Source organism: Syngnathus typhle, linkage group LG1 (genome assembly GCF_033458585.1).
Source record: "Syngnathus typhle isolate RoL2023-S1 ecotype Sweden linkage group LG1, RoL_Styp_1.0, whole genome shotgun sequence".
Taxonomy (NCBI): Eukaryota; Metazoa; Chordata; class Actinopteri; order Syngnathiformes; family Syngnathidae; genus Syngnathus; species Syngnathus typhle.
The window spans coordinates 25,614,016-25,637,025 of NC_083738.1; the positions used below are offsets into that span (position 1 = coordinate 25,614,016).

Consider the following 23,010-nt stretch of genomic DNA (forward strand, 5'->3'; position numbering starts at 1 on the left):
AACAAGGTCAGTCATAAAAATGCACAAGTATGGCGACTGGAAGAAGTTATATAAACTTTTATTAGGTTCAAGTAAATCGTCTGTCAGCTGCATTGAGGATTTTATGACAACCCTGCGACATTTTCCGTTGACATGATAAGCCAACAAGCCGCCGACAGCCGCTGAGTTTAGCATGACAAAAAGGATAAAATATTTTTTTACTAAATACACATCCTGTCTGCTCTTCCTTTATTGAACTTGTTCTCAACGTTCAAAGGTCCAACAATAAATTAAAAGGCACTGCCAAGATGGGAGAAGAATGTGTGGCAGCTTCAAGTTCACATTTCGCACACAATTCTGAGACTTAGCGTGTTGATTAGTACCGCATGAGAATCACGAGTAGCGTGGTTTATGTAACTGGTAACTAACTATGTAAATATGTAAATAACTATGCAGCGGTGTGACGTGGCACAAAAGAGTCTTTGTGTGAACACCAGCACAGGTCCCAGGTGTTTGCTGCCAAGTTAAGAAAAAATGTCCAGGAATTGAAAAACAACAGCTTCTCCGTAGGAATTAGAAATTAGTATACCAAAGACTTTGATCACAAAATGGACAGTTTTAGGAACATTTGATTTTAAATACAAGGTAGGGAGTTTCTAAATATATAACACGGACGGTAAACATACGACCAGTCCATCAGTGGAACATTGCAATTTGATCTTTTATCTATTTTATCTAGTTTTAATTTATTTGCCTGAACATTTGGGCGAAAAGTAATGTTCGTTTCTAATTTTGTCCACTGGAGGGAGCACTACCAACTACTGAATTGTTAGGATTTCATGCCAGATATTGACGTCTTTGTAAAGGCTAATAAAAGAATATATGAAATATGTTAAGACACCGAATATTACAAAATGTCAGTCAACAGCTTCAATTCAAAAGAGGTTGGTTTGGTTTCATTATCCTAGCACCCCCTAGGAAACAGTGCGGGCACCCCCGGTTAAGAACCACTGACGTAGGCCTTACGTGCCGCAATATGCTCTATAACTACATGTCCCATAATGCACCACGACGGGCAGTCATTATCCGGGTAACCCGGTCAAGGGGAGGAGAAAAAGATCTGCCACTTTTCAAGAATAAGGTCTGCTTCTGCTCGGAAAGAGGGCGTTTATTAAATTACAACCTATACAGGTATGACATAAATATAGTTTCTGTTATCCACTTGAGCTTAATAATCTACTAAGTATAAAACTACTAATACAGAACGCTTTGGTGGTACAGTCGTGACGTAACGTTTGACCACCGGTGTCAACGCGATGCTAACTGTTAGCCAAGATTTCAACTCTTCTTTGGAATTACGAACGAATTTGTTCTTGTTCTCTCTTAAGTTCACGGAACAATAATGCTGCTTCTTAAAGTTGGACAATCGTCTGCGCTTTGTGGTGCCGTTCTACGGATCGCACCCGGACTCACTGGGTTGGTAGCGTTAATGTTTACTGTCAATACTTCTCGTCACAAATACACACTTAAAATATATGTTGTTTATTTACATTAAAGTGCCAACATTTGTTTGTGTTATTCAGGGCTAAACGTCTAGCTGTCGTGGCTGTAAACAACACACGTCTCTATGCTAGTCAAGCTACACAGGTAAGTCACCGAATGCCTTTCAATGCGCCCGTTTTATGAATATCTCGGTCCTTGCACACCTTATACATCACTTATGGCCCAATGCTGTGATACTGTTGATGACATAACACAATCGTCCCATTCCAGAGTAAGTAGGTGAAAGTTCACTTGTCACATGGTTCATATTTAAGGTGACACTTCAGCTGTCGGGATCAACACACAAATAGGAAGTAGTCATATTTTTAGTGGTTGCCACAATTGTGCTTGAATGTTTCGTTGTTCTTTCCATGCATAGTAATGTTATATAGACCTTTCCAAATGTGGACATGGTTACCTTGGCTGATGTGTCCTTCAGCTCAACTTTCACCTCTTTCACACCAAATCAGTTTTCTTCATGTATCTGGTGTTTGGGTCATTTTGACGCAAACATACAATTTCGAAAATAACCTCAATGTTGATTTGAGCTGCAACGTTCTCTCATTGTAGGCAGTGTTGGAGAAGCCAGCAGCAGTCGCGTCCGATGCTGCCACCGCGGTGGAAAAGACTGCTGCGGCAGTAAGTCGCTTCTCCAAATGTTATCAAGCACGTCTGAATAGTGTTTGACAGCTTCTGATGGTTTGGTGCTGCTTAATTATTCCACAGGAGTCCAAATCTTTTGCCGTCAACATTTTCAAGGGGCAGATTGCCACAGCTCAAGTGTTTCCCTACCCTTCCGGTAAACCAAACATTTCCCAGACAAGTTATTTAAATTCACAGACAACCTTAATGAGCAATTTCCCCTGTGCCTTTAGTGTTGAACGAAGAGCAGGAGCAGTTCCTGCGTGAACTCGTTCCCCCTGTGGGAAAGTTTTTTGAGGTAATATTGAAACCGCTCTGGTTTGCTGTTCATTTTGCTTCATTCCCTCGTGACTCTCGTCCTGTCTACAGGAGGTGAACGATCCGGCCAAGAATGACACGCTGGAGAAAGTCGAGGACCACACAATGGAGGGCCTGAAAGAGATGGGCGCCTTTGGCCTGCAGGTGCCGGCCGACCTGGGAGGACTGGGCCTCAACAACACACAGGTGCGTATTATTTAACCAGCGTGGATGACGGTCGGCAATAAGCTTGTCCGTCTCCCCTCAGTACGCTCGGCTGGTGGAGATCGTCGGCACTCATGATCTCGGCGTCGGCATCACGCTCGGTGCCCACCAGTCGATCGGCTTCAAGGGCATCTTGCTTTTTGGGAACCCGGCACAAAAAGAGAAATATTTGCCGAAACTTGCATCAGGTAATCTGGCTCACTCAGCGCTTTGTGCGTCATGAAGGTCAGACACGAGCCGCTTGTGGTTTGTGCGTCCAGGTGAGCACATCGCTGCCTTTTGCCTGACTGAACCGGCTAGTGGTTCTGATGCCGCGTCCATCAAAACCATGGCTGTACAGTCCCCGTGTGGAAAGTACTTTACTCTCAATGGAAGCAAAATCTGGATAAGGTGAGACCGCAGAAGAATTTTTTTCGTCCTCAATGATCTTAAGCAGATTCTTCTAATTCTTTCTCGAGGCAAAAATATTCCTAATAATTTGGCATATGTTCTCCCAAAAAGGAATCCTTGGCTTGAGAATCTTTTATTACTTGTGAGACTTACTTTGTTCCCTCCTTTCAGTAATGGCGGTCTGGCTGAGATCTTCACCGTGTTTGCCAAGACACCAATGAAGGATCCCAAGACAGGAGAGATGAAGGACAAGATCACAGCTTTTGTTGTGGAAAAGAGTTTTGGTGGCGTGACACAGTGAGGATACCCTGTTTTGTTTTTCCGTTCAAAAATACTCAATTATACCATGTGTGGAGATCCTCACATTTTTCTTTGGACCGTCACCCATTTCCAGCGGACCACCAGAGAAGAAGATGGGCATCAAAGCCTCCAACACGGCCGAAGTTTACTTCGATAACGTCCGCGTGCCAGCCGACTGCGTGCTGGGTGAGGTTGGAGGTGGCTTCAAGGTGGCTATGAACATCCTCAACAACGGCCGCTTCGGCATGGCGGCCGCCCTCTCCGGCACCATGAAGGGGGCCATCCACAAAGCGGTGACCTCCTGCTTCGACACCACCGCCTCCACGCATAGGTGGAGCATATTGTTACTGTTTGACTTTCCTTCTTTCGTCAGGTGGACCATGCAACCAACAGGACCCAATTTGGCAACAAGATCCACACCTATGGGGCCATCCAGGAGAAAGTGGCCCGCATGACCATGCTGCAGTACGTCACCGAGGTCAGTAGAAGTTCAGCTCACGCAAACGGCTCGCCATGGATTTACGCTGATAGCTTCTTTGCAGTCTCTGGCTTACATGATCAGCGGCAACATGGACAGCGGAGCGACCGAGTTCCAGATCGAGGCGGCCATCAGCAAGATTTTCGCTTCCGTGAGAACCTTCTCCGTCCAAAGTCAGCTGATTGGTACTGCGCCGTAGCTCAACTGGTTCTTTGTCTCGGTGAACCTCTGACAGGAAGCCGCGTGGACTGTGACGGACGAGTGTATTCAAGTCATGGGCGGCATGGGCTTCATGAAAGTGAGGGATCACTCCACAGCCTCTGAAAGTCGAGTAAAACCAAGGCACGTTCACGAGGGGCCTCGTTTTTAACAGGATTGTGGAATCGAGAGGGTAATGAGGGATCTGAGAATTTTCCGGATCTTCGAGGGCACCAACGATATCCTCAGGCTTTTTGTGGCACTCAACGGGTTCCAGGTGAGCCTTCCCGTCATCTTTTCCCACTCCGTCTTTGACTTCAACCCTTTCTCCCTCAGAATGCGGGCAACCAGTTGAAGAGCTTACAAAAAGCACTGAAGAACCCACTTGGCAACGCTGGGCTGCTGGCGGAAGAACTCACCAAGAGAGCAAAGAGGTAACATCACGAGATGCAGCGGAGTGCCGCTTAGTTCACGTCGGAGTAAAACCGGCTTTGCCGTCTTGTTTTAGGAAGGCAGGCATGAGCACGGGATTGACACTCCAAGGAAATATCCATCCTGAGCTGGCACAAAGCGGTGATATGGTGTGTTGTCATCGCCTAATTAGTGCAACTCCTTTTTTTTTTTGTGTGTGTCTATCATCACTTTTTTTGTCCGCCACGCAGGCCGTGAAAGCCATCGAACAATTTGGCGTGGCTGTCGAGGAGCTTCTCATTAAGCACGGCAAGAAGATTATTGGTGAGCGTGCCAAACCTCCTGCTAGAACCGGCGGTTCGGCGTGTTGACGAATCGAGGAGGAAACGAACGATACGTTCTCGTTTCAGATGAGCAGTTTGTGTTGATGAGAGTCGCAGACTGTGCCATTGACATTTACACCATGATTGTTGTCCTCTCGAGGTACACACACACACACACACACACACACACGCACACACACTCCGTGTGTCCAATAAGCACCTCCAAGTATGTTCATAGGCCAGATGGGATTCTTGTTCTCCGCAGGGCGTCACGCTCCCTGACTCAGGGCCACCCCTCGGCCCAACATGAGAAAGTTCTGTGCGAGACCTGGTGTGTGGAGGTGAGAGTTTCTCCAAAATCTCTTCACATATGTTGACTCCAAATACTCCCAGCGCTCTTTGCTCACGCTCTTTCGGTCCCGCAGGCTTCCGGCAGACTCGAGCGGGATATTAAGGCTCTGCGCTCCAGCCAGTCCAGGCAACTATACAAAAACCTTCGGGCTATTTCCGCAGCAGTGGTGGAAAATGGCGGAACGGTCGCCCCTCACCCGCTGGGTTTCTAAACCCTCAATGGTTTGTCTGATTTGATCTTCTCGGGAATCGCCAAGGAACACATCTTCGTCTGTTGAGCTGGTCGTGAGGTTCATCTTTGGTGTCTATATCTGTAAGGACGTCAGATTGTCTGTTGGTGTTCCCATTCCGCACTTGAACTTCTCAGCTGCAGAAATAACATTTTCTGAGTGAAAGGGCCTTCTAACAAACACCACAAGCGCCAATGAACCAAATGTCTTCATGATATGTGACTCCTCAATGTACCGCCGATCATCCTGAACTTTATTTAAGCTGTAGAAAGGGACTGATGCATCAAACTTGTTTTATTTGTATACTTTGAAATGGATTGTTGTTGAGTGTCATCAAATTTTACGATACATTTAATGACTATGTTCTCAGTGCTTTTCTGCATGTTGGGTTTTCATCACCACTAACAAATGTAACCTTTGCCTTATGTAATATATGACGCTCAATAAAATAGTTATTTGTTCTGGTGCATTTTTCTGTATTTTAAATTTGTATAATACAATTATTTGCCAGGACCCCTTTTTAAGAATGTGTGACGCTCATGAGATTCACAATTCTTTAGTAAGTGTATTGGTTGAACACGTTTAGTCAATAAGTAAATGAACCAGAGTATACTTAAGATTAAGTGTTAAATATAGTTTTTGTCCCTGAAATGTACATTTGCCAATCTTTTTTTTTTTTTTTTAAATAGTAATATACGGTACAAAAATTACATCTGGACAAAAAATCTGTCCTTTTTGGATACACATTTATCACTGTTAACGAACTACGCTCTCAATGAATCACATTTGAAACACGCAAATTATGCTAAAAAAAAACAAACATTTGTCGACATCATTGGGTGATGTCATTAAATGACGGCACATGTTTATGACGTCATCGGTCCCTCGCATGGCGGTGCCCCGCACCTGCAACCATTACGGAAATGAGCTGCGTCAAATTGTTTTATTCGACGATAGTAAATATATTTTTTTTTTCGCAATGAAAACTGAGGAAAAAGAAGGGAAACTTTCTGGAAAGGTATGTTTGGAAAATGTTTTTCGCCAAGTCCATTCTCTGGTTTTTGTCCGTTTGCCATTAAATTACGCCACCATTGCTCTACGTCTAGGACATTATTCCAGTTTTCAAATATTCAACTGAATTGAATTAAAACATCACCGTGTAAGTGTAGCTACGCTATGGAACCCAACTTCAAGTCGTCTTGTTTCGTGTGGTTACTATGGTGACATCGACGCGCCTGTTGTCCCGCGCAGCTCAAAAACTTCATAAAGTCTGTCTTGAGTGTGAGTTTCAATGAATGTTTCTCTCACCTTCTTGTAGTTTCTCCACATCTGTGAGACGTTTTTTCCCTTTCTCTTGTCGAATTGAAAGTGCGTGAGATGGAGTCACCAGGCCAGGATGTCACACAAACACCTGAGGGTGAAGATGACAACAAAAATGCCGGTAAGTTGTATCGAGTAATTGAATGGAAGTCTCCTCCTCGTAGCATTGTTATGTCAAATATTTTTTTTCTCTATTTTTAAAATGACTCTGTCTTCTCCTGTTACTGCTTAAGTTCCCACTCAGGAGAAGGAAGATGAGAGGAACGCTAATGAAAACATTGAAAACGACAAGATGGAAAACAATGGAGACGATGCTGACAAAGATACTAGTTAGTACCTCACATTGAATCCCTCCAGATATCATACGAATCCTCTTCTAGTTCCGTCATGTTCAATTGATGTTTTATGGCTGACCCTCTGCCGAATACCGTTTTTTTCCATGTATAATGCGCCCCCATGTATAATACGCACCCTAAAAATGGCATGTTGATGCTGGAAAAAAGCCTGTACCCATGTATAATACGCACCCAAATTTTGACTCCTACTTAAGTCCGTGAACGTAAAATTATTTCAGAAAAAATATCATCTTTGGGAACAACCGGATGTTATTCTGCCGGTCAGTATCACTGCGCATGCGCTAGCAACCTCAATAGCGAAGAAATGTTTCGGATTTGTGTAGGGTACATTGTGACGGCAAACGAGCAGGTGATCGAGCAAGCGTCTGATACGAGAGCATTGTGTTCGTATGGAGCGTGTTTGAAGTGAACAGCAGAGAAAAAAGCGCATCTGTAATGGCGGCCTCCGTATGATATCCGGATTTAAAAAAAAAAAAGAAAAAAAAATGTTGTTTTTTTTGTCGGACCCATGTATAATGCGCACCCCAGATTTTAGGACAATAAATTAGTTAAATTTTGCGCATTATACATGGAAAAAAACGGTAATTCATTAACGCGACAGCTCCAGTTACCGCGGAGGAAATTGAAGGTGAGAGTAACGCCAATGACAAGGACAACAACGGTGCCAAGGACGAAGGCAACGACGTCCCCGCCGATGACAGCAACACTGAAATCACCAACGACGACAGTAAAGAGACCAGCACGAACAATGACGAAGACAGTAAAGAGAACAGCTCGTGCAACAACAACGAGGAAGAGAAGAACGACGAGGAGAAACTTGACGACGAGCCCGTTGAAGTCGTTGAACAAATCGACCCCTTGGAAATCTTAAGGAAGATTTGTGATGTAAAACTAGCATTTATTTTGGATTTATTTTCCGTTTTGTCGAACGACATTTTGATCAGTGCCTCCTCCTGCTCTCTTGTAGAAGTTCATCCGTCGCGTGGATATTTCAGGCGTCACCAAAGAATCGTGGCAGGAGGAAAATGTCAAGTCGCTTGAACGCTTTATCGAGGACACCTCCATTCCCACCTTGATGGTCTACTTGGACGCGAGCTTGACGTTGCAGGTGGAATACACCGTTCCCACACAGGTACAGTGGACGAGTGGATTTTGAGCCCCGTCGTGCTTTCATTTGAACGTTAATTGGAAAATCCGTTTTCATTCCAGGCGGTAGAGCAGCTGGGCTACTTTATCCGTGAGCCTGGAACAGTGATTACGTCGGAGAACTTCTACGAAGACGTCGAATACAGCACGGTGCAGGGCGACCCCACCGAGAGCTTGCTTCACTTTCTGACCAGTTTGCATTCGGATGAAAATGACATCAGCAGCGAGTGGGAAGCGGGCATCAAGGACAACTACATTAACGGCATGCATACCTATCTGGCCATCCTCACAGGTACCGACGGGGATGCTCGAGTGACTGGGAGGAGAGCTCAATGATTTTGAAGAAAAAAAAAAAAAATCAATTTGCCATCGTTTTCCTTTTCCCCTCTTTCTACCTTTTAACTCGTTCCCTGCCATTGACGTCAAATATCCATTTTTTTACTCGGGTGGCCGTGACTAAGTATTCACTCATGTGGACTGTGCTTCTCAAACACTGAACAAATTTAGACGATTTATAGATTAAAAAAAAATTCAAAATTCCCTGTGTATCCCATTTTGAACAGATAATGTCAGTAAGAAGGAAGGTAAGACAGTGCTGTACATCCCAATGGAAGGCCTGAACGACAGTGCCGCGGAAGGCAGCAAGGACACCCGTCTCGTGCAGAGGATGGAATGTAAGGATTCGAATGACAAAGTTCATCACAGCCCAACCTGATGCGCTTCGTTCTCGTCCGCATTTTTAGCCGTCTTAATCCACTGGTCGGATCAGATCAAGGAGCTGATGAACATACAAGACACGGGCAGGAACGACAACACCGGCCCGCTCCAGGAGATCGCGTACTGGGAGAGTCACTCCAAAAAGTTACAAGACATGAGTAAGCAGCTGCAGAAGCCCGGCGTCAGGCATATTCAGAAACTACTGGGGCTGGCCAACTCGTTATATGTCAAGCGCTTTACGAAATTGTCCTCGGAACTCCAGGTGAAATCCTCTATTTTTATTTTTAAAAGTGATTTTTGTTTTCAGCTCACAGACAGAATTGAATGATATTGTTTTGTTGCCCAGGATTTGTCAATGGAGGCGCAATCCAACTTGAACTTCCTGTCCTTACTAGCGGGCCCATGCGAAGAATTGCGTACTCTTAACATCAGCGAAGTGGGTCCCAAGCTGCAGCACATCATTTACGTCATTCGCATCATCTGGAATAACTCCACCCACTACAACACCAAGGAGCGCATCACGGGCCTTTTCCTAAAGGTACGTCGGCGCTATTTGCTCATTCGTGTGGCTCTTTATTAGGGCAGAACTATTACCGTTTTTTTCCATGTATAATGCGCAAAATTTAACTAATTTATTCTCCTAAAATCTGGGGTGCGCATTATACATGTACACAATTTTTTATTTTATTTATTTATTTATTTTTTAGCTATATAAAGAGTGAGAGTTCAGTTCTCTACCTAAATGCGTCGTACAGGTAATATTTTATTTCACAACACTTTGCCTTGTTCCTTTCTTCTCTGCTGTTCCCTTCAAACACGCTCCATACGAACACAATGCTCTCGTATCAAACGCTTGCTGGATCACCTGCCCGTTTGCTGTCACAATGTACCCTACACAAATCCGAAACATTTCTTCGCTATCGAGTTTGCTAGCGCATGCGCAGTGATACTGACCGGCAGAATAACAACCGGTTGTTCCCAAAGATGATCTTTTTTCTGAAATAATTTTACGTTTATGGACTTAAGTAGGAGTCAAAATTTGGGTGCGTATTATACATGGGTACAGGCTTTTTTCCAGCATCGACATGCCATTTTTAGGGTGCGTATTATACATGGGGGCGCATTATACACGGAAAAAAACAGTAATCGAATTCAAATTGATAGTGCAGAGTTGTAGAACAGGCGTTTTCAACTGCCAAGAGACCACCTTTCCAACTAAGAAGCAACTCGGGGACCACTGCTTTGGCGGAATATTATTTTATTTTGCACCGAAGGAGGCTAGATTTGCATCTGTATGTCTATTTTGGGAAATCTCAGCTAAAGTTGAGATCATTCGGATGGGTAAATGATTCACAAAATTAGCTGGGAAAATAAATCAAGTCTAAATATTGAATCCATTTTATGTTTTAAAACGTTACAATAGTTTTCCATTTCCAATCCACCTGCAATACCGCCACAAACCACTGGAGGACCGCGGACGACCGGTTGATAATCACTGTTAGAAGAAAGATGCTTTCAAACCACAGAGGGTTAGGGTTAGTAGTGACGAGAATTTGCCGTAAAACAGTCCAAAGTACAAATAATTTAATTATTGTTATATAATAATAATATATGATTTAATTTCCAAGCAAGTCTGAACCAGACACTTTGAAAATAGGACAATTACCTTCTTAACACTCTGGAATAATTTCATTTTTTTTTTAACCGGCTCCCAAAATGAATCCTGATATTGTGTGTGTGTGCAGATGAGTTATGAGATAATCAACCTGTGCATCAAGACCATCTCGTTGGACAGGATCTTTGCAGGCTACGTGATCTCCAGCAAGAAAAACCTTACCACCTGCATCCAGTGCTGTCTGACCTGGAAGAACATGTACTCCCAAGTCTCTAAGGTGCACGACGAGTAAGACCAAGAAGCCGATCGAATTGACGTTGAGTTGGAATTCTTGTTGTGTTTTCGAAATACATTCCCACTCTTTTTACTCCTCAGGAATTCGCCAAAAGGCTGGACGCTGGACCAAACAAATATTTTTGTCCCGATTGATGCCTGCATTCAAAGAATGAAAGACTTGGTTGAGGTAATTTTGTATCTGCATGCGCCGCTCTGAATTCGTTCAAACTCTCCCGATGACTTTGTTGTAGGTGTGCAACACCCAGCAGCAATTTGCCCGTTGGGAAGACGGGGACCAAAGACCGTTGCCGTGGTTCAGCGGTTACCAGGGCCCGGAACAGACCCTTTCCCTTGTGAAGATCGAGGCCAAGTTCCAGCACGGCCTTCAGATCCTTCGCTCCGTTGACCGAGGCATCCTGGAGGTGGAGAACACGGCATGGCTGATTGAGTTCAACAGGTAGGAACGAGAAGAAAGCCACGAGAAGAAAGCCAAAATATTCAAGTCTGGTTTGGATCCTAAGTTTTCATGTGCGCTTGTGTTCAGGTTCCGTGCGTTTTTAAAGGATCTGGACATAATGCTACAAAACTTGATCGTCTCGGTGTTCCAGACCGTGAACTCGGTGGAGGAAGGTCTTCGGCTGATGGACATTTTTAAAACCCTTTCTGCCCGCGATGTGAGTTGTTCGTAGCGATAAGACATGGCAACATGACTAAATAAAATCGTGTACGTTCTGTCCCGTCACAGTCCATCAAGAGCAAAATAACAGAGATGGTGGATGCAATTTATGGGATCTGCAAGAAGGAGATTGCGATGCTCATGAGACAAATTGATGAGAAGAAGGTCGGCATCCCCGACTACCTGCCAACTTTGGCTGGTCAAGCCCATCGAGCGAGGGCCGTTAAATACCACTTGGAAAGCCTCATGGAGGTGAGTCCGGACAAATCGATTCCTGATCAATCTGAGCGTATGACTCCCATCTGCGTTTCCCAATCAGGTGCTCCAAAAGATCCCCGTCCAGAAGGAGTCACACATCTGCAAGCAGGTGCGGACTTTCTACGACCAATCCATTCAGACTCTGAATGACATGGTGACGCAGAAGTTTGCCGAGTGGCACCAGAGTCTGGAGCTGCAATACACCAAGAAGTTGGAGCGGCCCCTTTTGCTGCACGGCAAGGACAACCGGATCGAGGTCAACTTTGACAGGTGGGGCACCGCAAAGTTGTGATAGGAAAATGAAGCTTCAAATTTGTTTCATAAACTAGTTGTGTTTTTCCACTCCTCCAGATGGCGCTGTCGGTTTAAATAAAAGTGTTTAAGAAATGGAAAGTCAGTGTTAAACAGGCAGTGTCACCTAGAGGACTGAAAAGTACACCCAGCTTTTCATGAAGCAAATTTGAAGCTTCGTTTTGCCACTTCGTCATCACCACTCACCGGGGCGCCCATTCTCGTTTGATTTACTTGTTCCTACCGTCCCTCTCAGCAATCTATTGAACCTCTTTGCCGAGATCAAGTCATGGAGTCGCCAGGGTCATGACATCCCAGACTTTGTGAACGAGATTTACCAGGATCGCGAAGGACTCCGATGCCTCAGGGAACGAGCGCTGCACCTGGCCCGGGACTACAACCGGTCAGCGGACACCGAGGATCTGCTCCAGCGCCATTTTGTATTGACTTACCGTGTGTCTAACCTGGTGTGTGGCAGGATCATCGCAATGCTTTCTCCCCTGGAGCTGGGTTTGTTTTCCAAGAAAATCCACATCCTTGACAAAAAGATTCAACCGGGCTTCACCAAACTCTACTGGATGTTTAAAATTTCCTCCAATACCTTTGTCAAGGATTGCATCGAACATATTTCCAAGGTTTCAATTCCAGACCGAGTCTCGTTTGAATGTTCAGCCGAGTTAAGGTTGCTTGATTGAAGTCTCCTTCATATTTTTGCTTCAGTTGCAGGTGATAGTTGACGGTTTCAAAGCATCCAATCTGACCATCAGGAACCTCTGCCGCCAGATCAGTGAAACCCTTCTTGTTCGGCTGGATGGGAAGAGTCTCTACAGGTGAACGATCGTTACATAATACATATCGTTACGGCTTTACTCGGACTTCCAGGATATCGCTGCCGTTTGCCCCCCCCCCCCCCACCGCTGTCAGGAATTGGGAGTTTGAGAACGACCAGAGAACTCACCGGCTGCGACAGCAAGATCAAATGCGCGGTGCTCTTCAGCGCATCGTTGACATCATGGTCGACCTCCACAACACCTTCGCTAAAGATGGACCCGAGGTCCGTTCCGGGCACATGGCTTCACTTTGAATAAGAGGCGTTTCTCAAGATGATGTAACCTTGGCGCTGCAGGTTCAGGTGCACTGGGTCACACACACGGGGAATGTGGACCACATGCTGGAGCAGGCCCTCCGTACCAACGTCAAGCGCTCCATGCAGAAGTTAGCGCAGGCCATCAACGGAGACCGCAAGTCCTCACCCACCCCTTTGTTTCGAGTACTGTTGTCGCTACGCCAATCGGACCTCAGATCCGATCTCAGGGTACGAGCAACCGTATCGGCCTTCGTTCCAACCTGTCAAATGCACGCACATCTCAAAGGCGCGTCCAACGTCCAGGTTGAGTTCTCGCCGTCTCTCCGAGACCTGGGTCAGATCTTGGACGTTCTACCTCAGCTGATCAACACCGTCTCCAAATTCAAGCGACTGCCCCAGCTGCTCTCCTGCGAACAGTCCCACGAGACTCCCATACACGTCAACATCGGTTTGGGGACAAAATAATTGATCCGCCTTGTTCTTCTGTTGAGCTGCCCTTTTTTTTTTTTTTTTTTAACTCTCCTTTATCTTGATTGCGTAGAAAATGATGAAGAAATAAAAGGCATTCAGGCTGCAGTTGGTGCAGGCATGGCAGCCACCGCCAACCATCTCAAGGAATATTTAACAACTTGGGACAAGTATCGGGACATTTGGGAGACCAACAAGGACAACTACATACAACGTTACCAAAAGCTGAATCAACCAGTCGCCTCCTTCGATGCAGACATCCACAGGTACCGTCGTCATATTCCCGTCGGGCGGAATTTTGCTCTAAGACCACCGTGAAACTCAGGTACACAGAAATCGAAACGAGCATCCAGCAGGAGGAGACGGTCACCAACTTCCAATTCATTGTGCTGGACTGCTCGCCGCTTAAGACCTCGCTAGTGCAGCACTGCAGCCGCTGGCAAACCAAGTTCATGCAACTCCTCGTCCGCATCGCCGGCAACTCCCTCAAAGACATGCACGCCTCCATGAATCGGAACGCCAAGAGGTGAGTCGTCAAAGAGTGACACCCAACGAATGGAATGTTTCTTTTTTATCCGAGTTCTGATTTGAGATATTTGCTTTGTATGTTTTGAGGTTGGGTGAACCCAACGCAACTCTAGCGGAACTCAGCGAGAGCTCGGCGCTCCTGGAGTCCTTCCAAGGCAATTTAGCCAAGACCGAGGCGGCCATTGATCTAATCCATGAACAATTTGCTGTTCTGGACAAATATGGTTTCCCTCTTGATCAGAATGTAAGCATCCATGTGAGGAGAAAAATGCTAAAAAAATGGAATGCGTCGCTCATTTTTTGAAGAGTTGACCACCGTCACTTAATTCGGTACAATTTTCTCTCTTCAGCTTCAAGACCTGCGTGGGACACTAAACACCAAGTGGGAGTGGTTCCAGCAGGTTCTTACCGACAGCGAAGTCATGCTGCAAGGACAAAAGCATAATTTCAAGAGCGACTTGCTCAGCTCCTCTGATGAGCTGAATGAGAAAGTCCTCACCGCCATGGAGGAGTTCAACGCCTCAGGTCCCACACACCTTTTTTTTTTATTCTGTGTGATTCGGACATTGACTTTTCTTCAGATATGAAACCAAAAGTGTTTTTCACATCTAGGTCCGTTCGATCCTGCCGTTACCACCAGCTTGGCCCTGAGGATGACCGCGGAGCACCACAAACATCTTGAGACTCTCAAAGAGGAGGAGAACTTTATTCTGAACGGCTTGAGCTTCTTCAAGATAGAGCAGGAACCTTCCAAAGCCATCCAAGCTCTGGAGAAGGTCTGACACAGCCATCAATGTCATTCCAGTAGAACGTGGTGCTGATTTGGACTCTCTGGCGCAGGATATGGACTTCTTGCAGCAGGTCTGGGAGGTCACGCAGGAGTGGGAAACCAACTGGAACGAATGGAAAGGTGGACAGTTGGCCACCCTTCGCACTGAGAACATGGAGACCAAAGCGCAGGATATCTATAAAATCCTCCACAAACTCCAGAGACAACTCAGGGTACGAGTTCATGCAATGGTGACGGATTTGATCTTGACTCCATTTTGACCCTCTTTATATGTTTTGCTTTGCAGGATAAGAACTGGGAAATTGTGGATGTGTCCAAAAAAAAGGTTGACCAATTCAGGAGAATCATCCCTCTTATTGCTGACTTGAGGAACCCAGCCATGAGAGAAAGGTAAAGTACCGATGACGTCGGCGGCGTGGCTCGAGTCAACATCTCCAATGCCTCCTCCAGACACTGGAAGGAGATCTGTAATGAGGTGCAGAGCTCCTTTGATCCCACGAGTGCTGATTTCAACCTGGAGAAGATTATTTCCCTGGGTTTCGACAAGTATTCGGAAAAGATCAACGCCATCTCCGGAGCCGCCAGCAAGGAACTCTCCATAGAACAGGTTCCTCTTACTTACCCGAATCTCAGTGGGGAGGATTTATCTCCGGCTGGGAAATTAATACTTCAGATGTATTTCCCTGGAAGGGTCTGGAAGAGATTGTCAAGACGTGGGAGGAGATGATCCTGGATATTATACCTTACAAAGAGAAAGGCCACTTTCGTCTCAGGTGAGGCCGAGACGTGAGAGATGGAAGCAGGAGGAGACGCCTAATTGGCAAAACACCTTGCAGGGGCACAGAGGACGTTTTCCAGGCCTTGGAAGACAACCAGGTGACCTTGTCCACCATGAAGGCTTCTCGATTTGTCAAAGCTTTTGACAAACAGGTGGACATTTGGGAGCGTCAGCTGTCCCAAGTTATGGAAATCATCGAGATGGTGCTCACGGTGCAGCGCCAGTGGATCTACCTTGAGGTATGGCCGTCCGTTTCAAAACGAGGCTGACTCTCGCCACTGCCGTTTGAATTTTCCCATTCTTCCACTCCTCCAGAATATTTTCCAAGGAAAGGACATCAGGGAGCAGCTACCGAAAGAGTGCAAGGAATTTGAAGAGATCAGTTGCAGTTGGAAGATCATCATGACACGGCTTTATGAGAACAACAACGCCCTGCAGGGAACACACCACCCTGGTATCTCAAAAGTGTTTCATCTGATGACTTGAGTAGAACCGTAAAATTGCCTCTTAACCGGTCTGTCATGGCTCAGGCTTGCAGGAGCTATTATCCAGCATGAATAGCAAGTTAGAGGAGATCCAGAAAGCCCTGGACATGTACCTGGAGACCAAGAGGCAGATATTCCCCCGATTCTACTTCCTGTCCAACGACGACGTTCTGGAGATCCTAGGCCAGTCGCAGAACCCGGAGGCCATGCAGCCGCATCTCAAGAAGTGTTTCGATAACATCAAGAGCCTGCGCACCGAAAAGGCGAGTCGCTTGAAGACAGAAGAGGAGCGCATCTCTTACGTTGTGTGTTTATGTCTCCTGCAGGTGCTCAGAAGGTTGGACGCCACTGCCATGTTCTCCTCGGATGGAGAGATGGTGGAATTTATCAAGGCGGTCCCACTGGACAAGGCTGTGGAGGTACAGTAGTCTTCAACAGCTCGACCGTGACCGCAAATCTGTAAAAAAAAAAAAAATAATGTTCTCGTATTTGGTCTAGATTTGGCTGTGCGATATTGAGGTAGCCATGCGCGCCACTCTCAAGAATTGCCTCTACGACTGCATGGTTGCGCTCAAGAAGATGAAAAGCCAGAGGGACAAGTGGTCCAAAGACTGGCCAGGACAGGTACACAACCACCAGCTGACAATTTCAGGATCATTATCACTAACCCGCTTGGATTTTTTTAGATGCTCATTACAGCCAGCCAGATCCAATGGACAACGGATGTCACGCATTCCCTCGCTAGCTGCAAGGAGACGGACGACAAGGGCCCTCTTAAAACCATGATGAAGAAACAGGTGTGGATTTTTGTGCTGACACGTGCAACTTTTTCTGCATGCATTTTTTTTATTAAAGGCCCTTTCCTCGCCCAGGTGTCCCTTCTTCGGCGATACTCCGATATGATCCGTAGCAACCTGTCCAAGGTTTTGCGTCTGAAGATCGTCGGCTTGGTCACAGTGGAGGTCCACGCGCGTGATGTCATCGCCAAACTGGCCAAGGCGGGCTGCAACGACGTCAACGCATTTGAGTGGCTGTGCCAGCTGAGACTCTACTGGGAGAAGGTCCTGAACATCGCCCATTACGTCCCTCCTGGTTATCCCAAAAAAGATTCTTGAAGGCTATTTTTATTTGTCCCTTGCCACAGGATCTGCACAACTGCATCATCCGACAGACCAACACGCATTTCAAATACGGCTACGAGTACTTGGGGAACTCCGGCCGGCTTGTCATCACTCCGCTCACAGACAGGTTGCTGGCCTTCTCGTGGTTGAGATGGATCCTCCGAAATAGCTAGACAATGACGGCGTATGACTGCTCAGGTGTTACATGACCTTGACGACGGCGCTCCATCTGCATCGAGGCGGCTCTCCCAAAGGGCCCGCTGGCACCGGGAAGACGGAGACCACAAAAGATTTGGGTAAAAGCTTAGGGATGTACGTGATCGTCATCAACTGCTCCGAAGGACTCGATTACAAGTCCATGGGCCGCATGTTCTCCGGCCTGGCGCAGGTAGGAAGACCGCAGGAGAGCAAGATACTTGTCCCGTCGCTCGGCGAGGCAAATAATCAATTTTCTCCCCCTTGTGGCCGAACCAGACGGGAGCGTGGGGCTGCTTCGACGAGTTCAACCGAATCAACATCGAGGTGTTGTCCGTGGTGGCCCAGCAGATCCTCTCCATTCTGTCCGCCTTGTCGGCGCTGCAAACCAGGTTCCAGTTTGAGGAGCACAACATCGCCCTGGTGGCGTCATGCGGCGTCTTCATCACCATGAATCCAGGTCGGTCAACGATTGAGAAAGTGCTCTCCTGAAAACGGACTCTTGAGGTACTTCCACTCTCTGTTGTTGGTTTTTTTCCGTAGGTTACGCCGGTCGTTCCGAGCTTCCGGATAACCTCAAGTCCATGTTCCGACCCATCTCCATGGTGGTGCCCGACTCTACTCTAATCGCTGAGATCATTCTGTTCGGAGAGGGCTTCAATGACTGCAAGGTAACGTCACGGCAATGACGACAGCCATCTGAAAATCATCAACTAACATCTGCTCGGTTTGCGACTTTGTGTTTGCAGCTACTAGCTAAGAAGGTGTTCACCCTTTACTCCCTGGCCATGCAGCAGTTGTCCAAACAGGACCATTACGACTTTGGCCTCCGGGCGCTCACCTCCTTGCTTCGCTATGCCGGCAAGAAGCGACGCGTTTGCCCCAACGTCCCCGGTGAAGAGGTAAGTCTTCGAGAAATGTCTGTGTTTTCTATCCGTTCCCAACTTGTACCGTCTCTTTCCTCAGGTCTTGCTCATGGCCATGAAAGATATGAATATTGCGAAACTGACGTCAGCCGACCTGCCGCTATTCAACGGGATCACCCAGGACTTGTTCCCTGACGCGGAAACGCCCGTGATAGATTACGGCAAGGTAGGCCGGGTTTCATTCCAAAACAGTCTTCAAATGTGCTTTGTTTTTAGCTGCCATTTCTTCTTTCAGCTCAAGGAAGCCATCCAGGTGGAACTTCGTCAGAAAGGCCTGCAGGTCACTCCTTTCACAGTGACAAAAGTCATCCAACTCTACGAGACCAAAAACTCACGACACTCGTCCATGTTGGTGGGCAAGACGGGCTGCGGTAAGACTGTCACGTGGAAGACGTTGAAAAATTCCCTCATTGCCTTGCGCAACAAGGAAGAGCCCGGCTACGAGCTTGTGCAGGTATTTTTAATTTTTTTTTTCCCATGGCTTTATATCGTCATGTCTTCAAAGCGTGATGACTGCTCCTCAGGATTATCCCCTGAATCCGAAATCCATGAGTCTTGGGGAGCTGTATGGTGAGAATGACCTCGCCACCAATGAGTGGTCTGATGGAGTCCTCTCGTCTGTCATGAGAACGGCCTGCGCAGGTAAACCCAAAGACATTCTGATGCGTCACGACGCATGAAAATATGACGATCCAAACTTCTGTAGACGACAAACCGGACGAGAAGTGGATCGTATTTGACGGGCCGGTGGACACGCTGTGGATCGAGAGCATGAATTCTGTCATGGACGACAACAAGGTGCTCACGCTCATCAACGGGGAGAGAATCTCCATGCCCGAGCAGGTCTCCTTGCTGTTTGAAGTGGAGAACCTGGCGCAGGCCTCTCCCGCGACAGTGTCCCGCTGCGGGATGGTCTACAATGATTACGTCGACCTGGGTTGGAAGCCATTTGTCAAGTCCTGGCTGGAGAAACGTGAGAAGGTACGCCGCAAAGTCTTCAGGCTAACCCGACGCCGCGCCGCAGTATTTATTCCCTCGCACGTTTTTGCAGGCCGAGGTGGCACATCTGAAGCCTTTGTTTGACAGTTTCATTGAGAAAACACTGACCTTCAAAAAGAAAAACTGCAAGGAGCTGATCCCCATCACCGAACTCAACGGCCTCGTTTCCCTCTGCCGCCTCTACGACGCCCTGACCACAAAAAAGGTTGCCGATTTTAAAATATAGACGTCAAACATTCATTTTTAACTGGGCTGGCGCTGAATGAGTTAATGTTCCAACTCCATTCCATCCGCAGTTGAACATGTCTGACGAGGAGAACCTGGGTCGGGTCGTGGAGCTCTGGTTCACCTTCAGCCTCATCTGGTCCATTTGTGCCTCCGTCAATGAGGAGGGCCGCAAGAAGATGGATACTTTTCTACGGGAGTTGGATGGCACATTTCCCATTAAGGTCCTTGTCTGAGCATCTGGAGAATGCACATTAAACATAAGCAGAAAATATAAAATAAAAATCCAGTTCTTGTTTTCATTTTCCATCCTTTAGGACACAGTCTACGAGTACTACGTAGACACCAAAAGCAAATCCTGGGCTCCGTTTGAAAACAAACTGCCAAAGGGCTGGCGCTTCAATCCCAAGTGAGTAACAAGATAGCTTAGCGTTCCAGACGAAACACTCGAAAAAAAAAATCTTCCCTCTTTTCCAGTGCTCCGTTCTACAAGATTATGGTTCCGACAGTTGACACGGTCCGCTACAACTTCTTGGTCACGGCGATGGTGAATGCTCAGTACCCGGTGCTGCTCAGCGGGCCGGTCGGCACCGGGAAGACCTCGGTGATTCACGGGGTCTTGCATAGTCTGGACAGCGGCAAGTGGTCCACGCTCACTATCAATATGTCCTCGCAGGTTGGTGCAATGTCAAACTTTGATGCTCGCTTTCGGGCTCTTTTGATAGTTCTGCCTCGCTGTTTTTGTGTCTGTCCAGACCACCTCCAACAACATCCAGGCTATTGTGGAGAGCCGCTTAGAGAAGAGGACCAAAGGTGTGTATGTCCCTGTGGGCGGGAAAGACCTGCTGTGTTTCCTGGACGACCTCAACATGCCAGCTCACGACGACTTTGGTTCACAACCGCCACTGGAGCTGATGCGCCTCTGGATCGACTACGGCTTCTGGTTTGACCGTCAGAAGCAGACCACCACGTATGTCAAGGTGAGAGGAGACGGATGGAGAGATTCTGCCCAAATCCAAAAGTAGATGTAATTGTCGCATGCAACTTTTAGAAAATGTCTCTGCTGGCTGCCATGGGCCCCCCTGGAGGTGGAAGGACTCATATTTCTGGCCGCCTGCAAAGTCGTTTCAACGTCATCAACATGACCTTCCCCAACGTAGGTTTCGCTCACCTTCCTTCATGTGCGGATCAACATCCACAAAAAAAAACCCGGCATTCCTTCAGGACTCCCAAATCAAGCGCATCTTCAGCACCATGATTAACCAGAAGCTTCAAGTTTTTAAGGAGGACCTCAAGCCCGTCGGAGAGCTTGTCACCCAGGCTACTTTGGAGCTGTATTATTCGGTTACGTCTCGTTTCCTTCCTACTCCGGCCAAGACGCACTACCTCTTCAACCTCAGAGATATCTCCAAGGTACACCTCACGCGTTGGACTGATTTTCCAGTGTCGATCTCATTTCTCTGTTCCTGTACCATTCCTTTGACTGCAGGTGTTTCAAGGTCTGCTGAGATCGCATCCAGAATTCCACGATAGTAGAAACAGCATGGTTCGACTGTGGATCCACGAGTGCTTCAGGTATTACGCACACTCGTCGGTTGAGTCCGGAGATTTGATTGGCGCTACTTGGCACGATGTTCTCGCAGGGTTTTCTCCGACCGACTTATCGACCGCAGTGACATGGATACCTTCATCACGTTGTTGGGGGAGAAGATGGGCTCCATCTTTGACCTTGTTTTCCACAATATCTGCCCCGATAAGCAACCCCCAGTATTCGGTACGCACTCTCACAAAGATGGCCTCGTCATGCAGGGCTCGAAACTAACGATTGCCCGATTGCCCGGGGCAAGTAGCGATGGCAGACGGGCAAGTAGAATTTTTTCCTCACTTGCCCGAACTTGCCCTGCCATAATACCATGTTTTCAAGCTGTAAAAAGACGATTTTGTGCATAATTTCTCGCAACTTCTGCCGCTTCTGGTCCGACATTTTGTTTTCTAGGGAGCGGTTAGTTTCTCCTGTAAGTCTGCAATACATTGATAACGGCAAAGCGCTTCGTAATTAAATGCATGCTCCCTCACCGTCCCTGGCTCTTCTGCGCCTGCGCACCAGCAGAGCTTCTTTCCGGTTGGCGGATACGAAGGCATATGAAGGCAAAACTTATAGTGTTGTCTTTTTTATTGCAAAAATGTGTCGGGCAAGTAAAAATCCACTCCAAAAAAAATCGGGCAAGTAAAATTTTGTTTCGGGCAAGTAAAATTTTCTCCAACTTGCCCGAGGGCAACTTGGGCAAAAAATAAGCTTCGAGCCCTGTCATGGTTGCCGTTTCTGAGATGATTCTGGTCCTCGTCAGGTGATTTCCTAACTGATTCCGGAGTGTACGAAGATCTTCTGGACATGGCGAGTCTCAAGAAGTTCATGGAGACCCAGCTGGAGGACTACAACCTGACGCCCGGTGTCGTGCCCATGAACTTGGTCCTCTTCAGGGACGCCATTGAACACAGTGAGAACACGAGAACGCCACGTGCTGCCATTGCCGGCTTTCCACCAACCTTTTCGTCGCTGCGTTCGCAGTAACCCGCGTGGTCCGCGTGATCAGCCAGCCGAGGGGCAACATGCTGCTGGTGGGCGTCGGGGGCTCGGGTCGACAGAGCTTGTCCAGGATGGCGGCTTTCATCTGCGAGTACCAGGTGTTCGAGGTGGAAATCACCAAACAGTACCGCAAGCTGGAATTCAGAGAAGGTAAGCTGACACCAGGAAGCTTCCATCCCTCCTCTCATCCACTCAGAGAAAACAAGGACCTTCTCCATCTTATCCCTAGACATTAAGAAGCTCTACCGTTTGACCGGCGTGGACAACAAGCCCACCGTCTTCCTGTTCAACGATACCCAGATTGTGGTCGAATCCTTCCTGGAGGACATCAACAATATCCTAAGCTCTGGAGAAGTCCCCAACCTGTATAAGCAGGACGAGTTTGTGGAGATCTGCAACGCCCTGTCCGACGCCGCTAGAAAGGAGAATGTGTTGGAGACGCCCAACTCTTTATTTAGCTTTCTGATAGAGCGGGTCAGAAGCAACATGCATGTTGTTCTCTGCATGAGTCCAGTGGGAGACCCCTTCAGGTAGCCTCCACGCGTTTCTTCTCCTGAAGTTGCACAACAACTTATTTGATGCAAAAAAAAAAAAGTTCCCATCCCAAGCAGAAGTGTTTGCCACTTGCAGAAACCGAATCCTGCAATACCCGGCTCTCGTGAACTGCACTACCATCGACTGGTTCTGCGAGTGGCCCAAGGATGCTCTGCTGGAGGTTGCCGAGCGCTACTTGGAAAGACTGGATCTGGGATCCGCTGAGAACGTGGGACACATTCAACATCTGTGTAATCTTGCCAAAC

The 23,010-nt window shown here is 47.2% G+C and overlaps 2 protein-coding genes across 3 annotated transcripts in view; both read left to right on the plus strand.

The window, feature by feature from the left end:
* The first annotated feature begins 1,027 nt into the window (after positions 1-1,027).
* acadvl (acyl-CoA dehydrogenase very long chain) lies at positions 1,028-5,827 on the plus strand. Of its 2 annotated transcripts, none has more exons than XM_061299950.1 (21): positions 1,028-1,170; positions 1,368-1,455; positions 1,563-1,626; positions 2,092-2,160; positions 2,248-2,320; positions 2,397-2,461; positions 2,533-2,667; positions 2,729-2,873; positions 2,946-3,075; positions 3,247-3,372; positions 3,470-3,668; positions 3,749-3,853; positions 3,918-4,004; positions 4,089-4,151; positions 4,227-4,328; positions 4,388-4,485; positions 4,560-4,632; positions 4,714-4,786; positions 4,873-4,945; positions 5,051-5,126; positions 5,211-5,827. In XM_061299950.1, the coding sequence occupies exons 2-21, from the start codon at positions 1,382-1,384 to the stop codon at positions 5,346-5,348; spliced, it is 1,968 nt and encodes a 655-aa protein (XP_061155934.1). In that variant the 5' UTR covers positions 1,028-1,170; positions 1,368-1,381; the 3' UTR covers positions 5,349-5,827. The 2 variants fall into 2 exon arrangements, with proteins under 2 accessions (XP_061155934.1, XP_061156014.1); XM_061300030.1 differs by having other exon boundaries at positions 1,061-1,120.
* Positions 5,828-6,250: 423 nt separating this feature from the next.
* The window catches only part of dnah2 (dynein, axonemal, heavy chain 2), a 34,847-nt gene continuing 18,087 nt past the window's right edge, over positions 6,251-23,010 (plus strand). The window contains exons 1-58 of the mRNA XM_061282388.1: positions 6,251-6,384; positions 6,685-6,807; positions 6,920-7,015; positions 7,644-7,927; positions 8,010-8,187; positions 8,259-8,480; positions 8,752-8,862; positions 8,932-9,167; positions 9,252-9,443; positions 10,651-10,808; positions 10,896-10,983; positions 11,048-11,253; positions 11,341-11,470; positions 11,542-11,724; positions 11,792-12,000; positions 12,278-12,424; positions 12,500-12,656; positions 12,742-12,851; positions 12,946-13,075; positions 13,148-13,336; positions 13,412-13,556; positions 13,650-13,842; positions 13,902-14,102; positions 14,192-14,348; positions 14,455-14,629; positions 14,717-14,880; positions 14,945-15,106; positions 15,181-15,284; positions 15,345-15,501; positions 15,585-15,667; positions 15,731-15,911; positions 15,988-16,126; positions 16,203-16,576; positions 16,656-16,781; positions 16,844-16,954; positions 17,030-17,218; positions 17,302-17,405; positions 17,477-17,666; positions 17,753-17,933; positions 18,017-18,144; positions 18,223-18,375; positions 18,440-18,565; positions 18,635-18,853; positions 18,924-19,041; positions 19,106-19,380; positions 19,451-19,603; positions 19,695-19,847; positions 19,941-20,032; positions 20,101-20,299; positions 20,379-20,603; positions 20,675-20,779; positions 20,848-21,036; positions 21,113-21,198; positions 21,267-21,397; positions 21,972-22,121; positions 22,193-22,360; positions 22,440-22,740; positions 22,841-22,973. Of these exons, the coding sequence (XP_061138372.1) occupies positions 6,744-6,807; positions 6,920-7,015; positions 7,644-7,927; positions 8,010-8,187; positions 8,259-8,480; positions 8,752-8,862; positions 8,932-9,167; positions 9,252-9,443; positions 10,651-10,808; positions 10,896-10,983; positions 11,048-11,253; positions 11,341-11,470; positions 11,542-11,724; positions 11,792-12,000; positions 12,278-12,424; positions 12,500-12,656; positions 12,742-12,851; positions 12,946-13,075; positions 13,148-13,336; positions 13,412-13,556; positions 13,650-13,842; positions 13,902-14,102; positions 14,192-14,348; positions 14,455-14,629; positions 14,717-14,880; positions 14,945-15,106; positions 15,181-15,284; positions 15,345-15,501; positions 15,585-15,667; positions 15,731-15,911; positions 15,988-16,126; positions 16,203-16,576; positions 16,656-16,781; positions 16,844-16,954; positions 17,030-17,218; positions 17,302-17,405; positions 17,477-17,666; positions 17,753-17,933; positions 18,017-18,144; positions 18,223-18,375; positions 18,440-18,565; positions 18,635-18,853; positions 18,924-19,041; positions 19,106-19,380; positions 19,451-19,603; positions 19,695-19,847; positions 19,941-20,032; positions 20,101-20,299; positions 20,379-20,603; positions 20,675-20,779; positions 20,848-21,036; positions 21,113-21,198; positions 21,267-21,397; positions 21,972-22,121; positions 22,193-22,360; positions 22,440-22,740; positions 22,841-22,973 (9,330 nt within the window). The 5' untranslated portion in view covers positions 6,251-6,384; positions 6,685-6,743. The remainder of the gene's footprint in view (positions 6,385-6,684; positions 6,808-6,919; positions 7,016-7,643; positions 7,928-8,009; positions 8,188-8,258; positions 8,481-8,751; positions 8,863-8,931; positions 9,168-9,251; positions 9,444-10,650; positions 10,809-10,895; positions 10,984-11,047; positions 11,254-11,340; positions 11,471-11,541; positions 11,725-11,791; positions 12,001-12,277; positions 12,425-12,499; positions 12,657-12,741; positions 12,852-12,945; positions 13,076-13,147; positions 13,337-13,411; positions 13,557-13,649; positions 13,843-13,901; positions 14,103-14,191; positions 14,349-14,454; positions 14,630-14,716; positions 14,881-14,944; positions 15,107-15,180; positions 15,285-15,344; positions 15,502-15,584; positions 15,668-15,730; positions 15,912-15,987; positions 16,127-16,202; positions 16,577-16,655; positions 16,782-16,843; positions 16,955-17,029; positions 17,219-17,301; positions 17,406-17,476; positions 17,667-17,752; positions 17,934-18,016; positions 18,145-18,222; positions 18,376-18,439; positions 18,566-18,634; positions 18,854-18,923; positions 19,042-19,105; positions 19,381-19,450; positions 19,604-19,694; positions 19,848-19,940; positions 20,033-20,100; positions 20,300-20,378; positions 20,604-20,674; positions 20,780-20,847; positions 21,037-21,112; positions 21,199-21,266; positions 21,398-21,971; positions 22,122-22,192; positions 22,361-22,439; positions 22,741-22,840; positions 22,974-23,010) is intronic.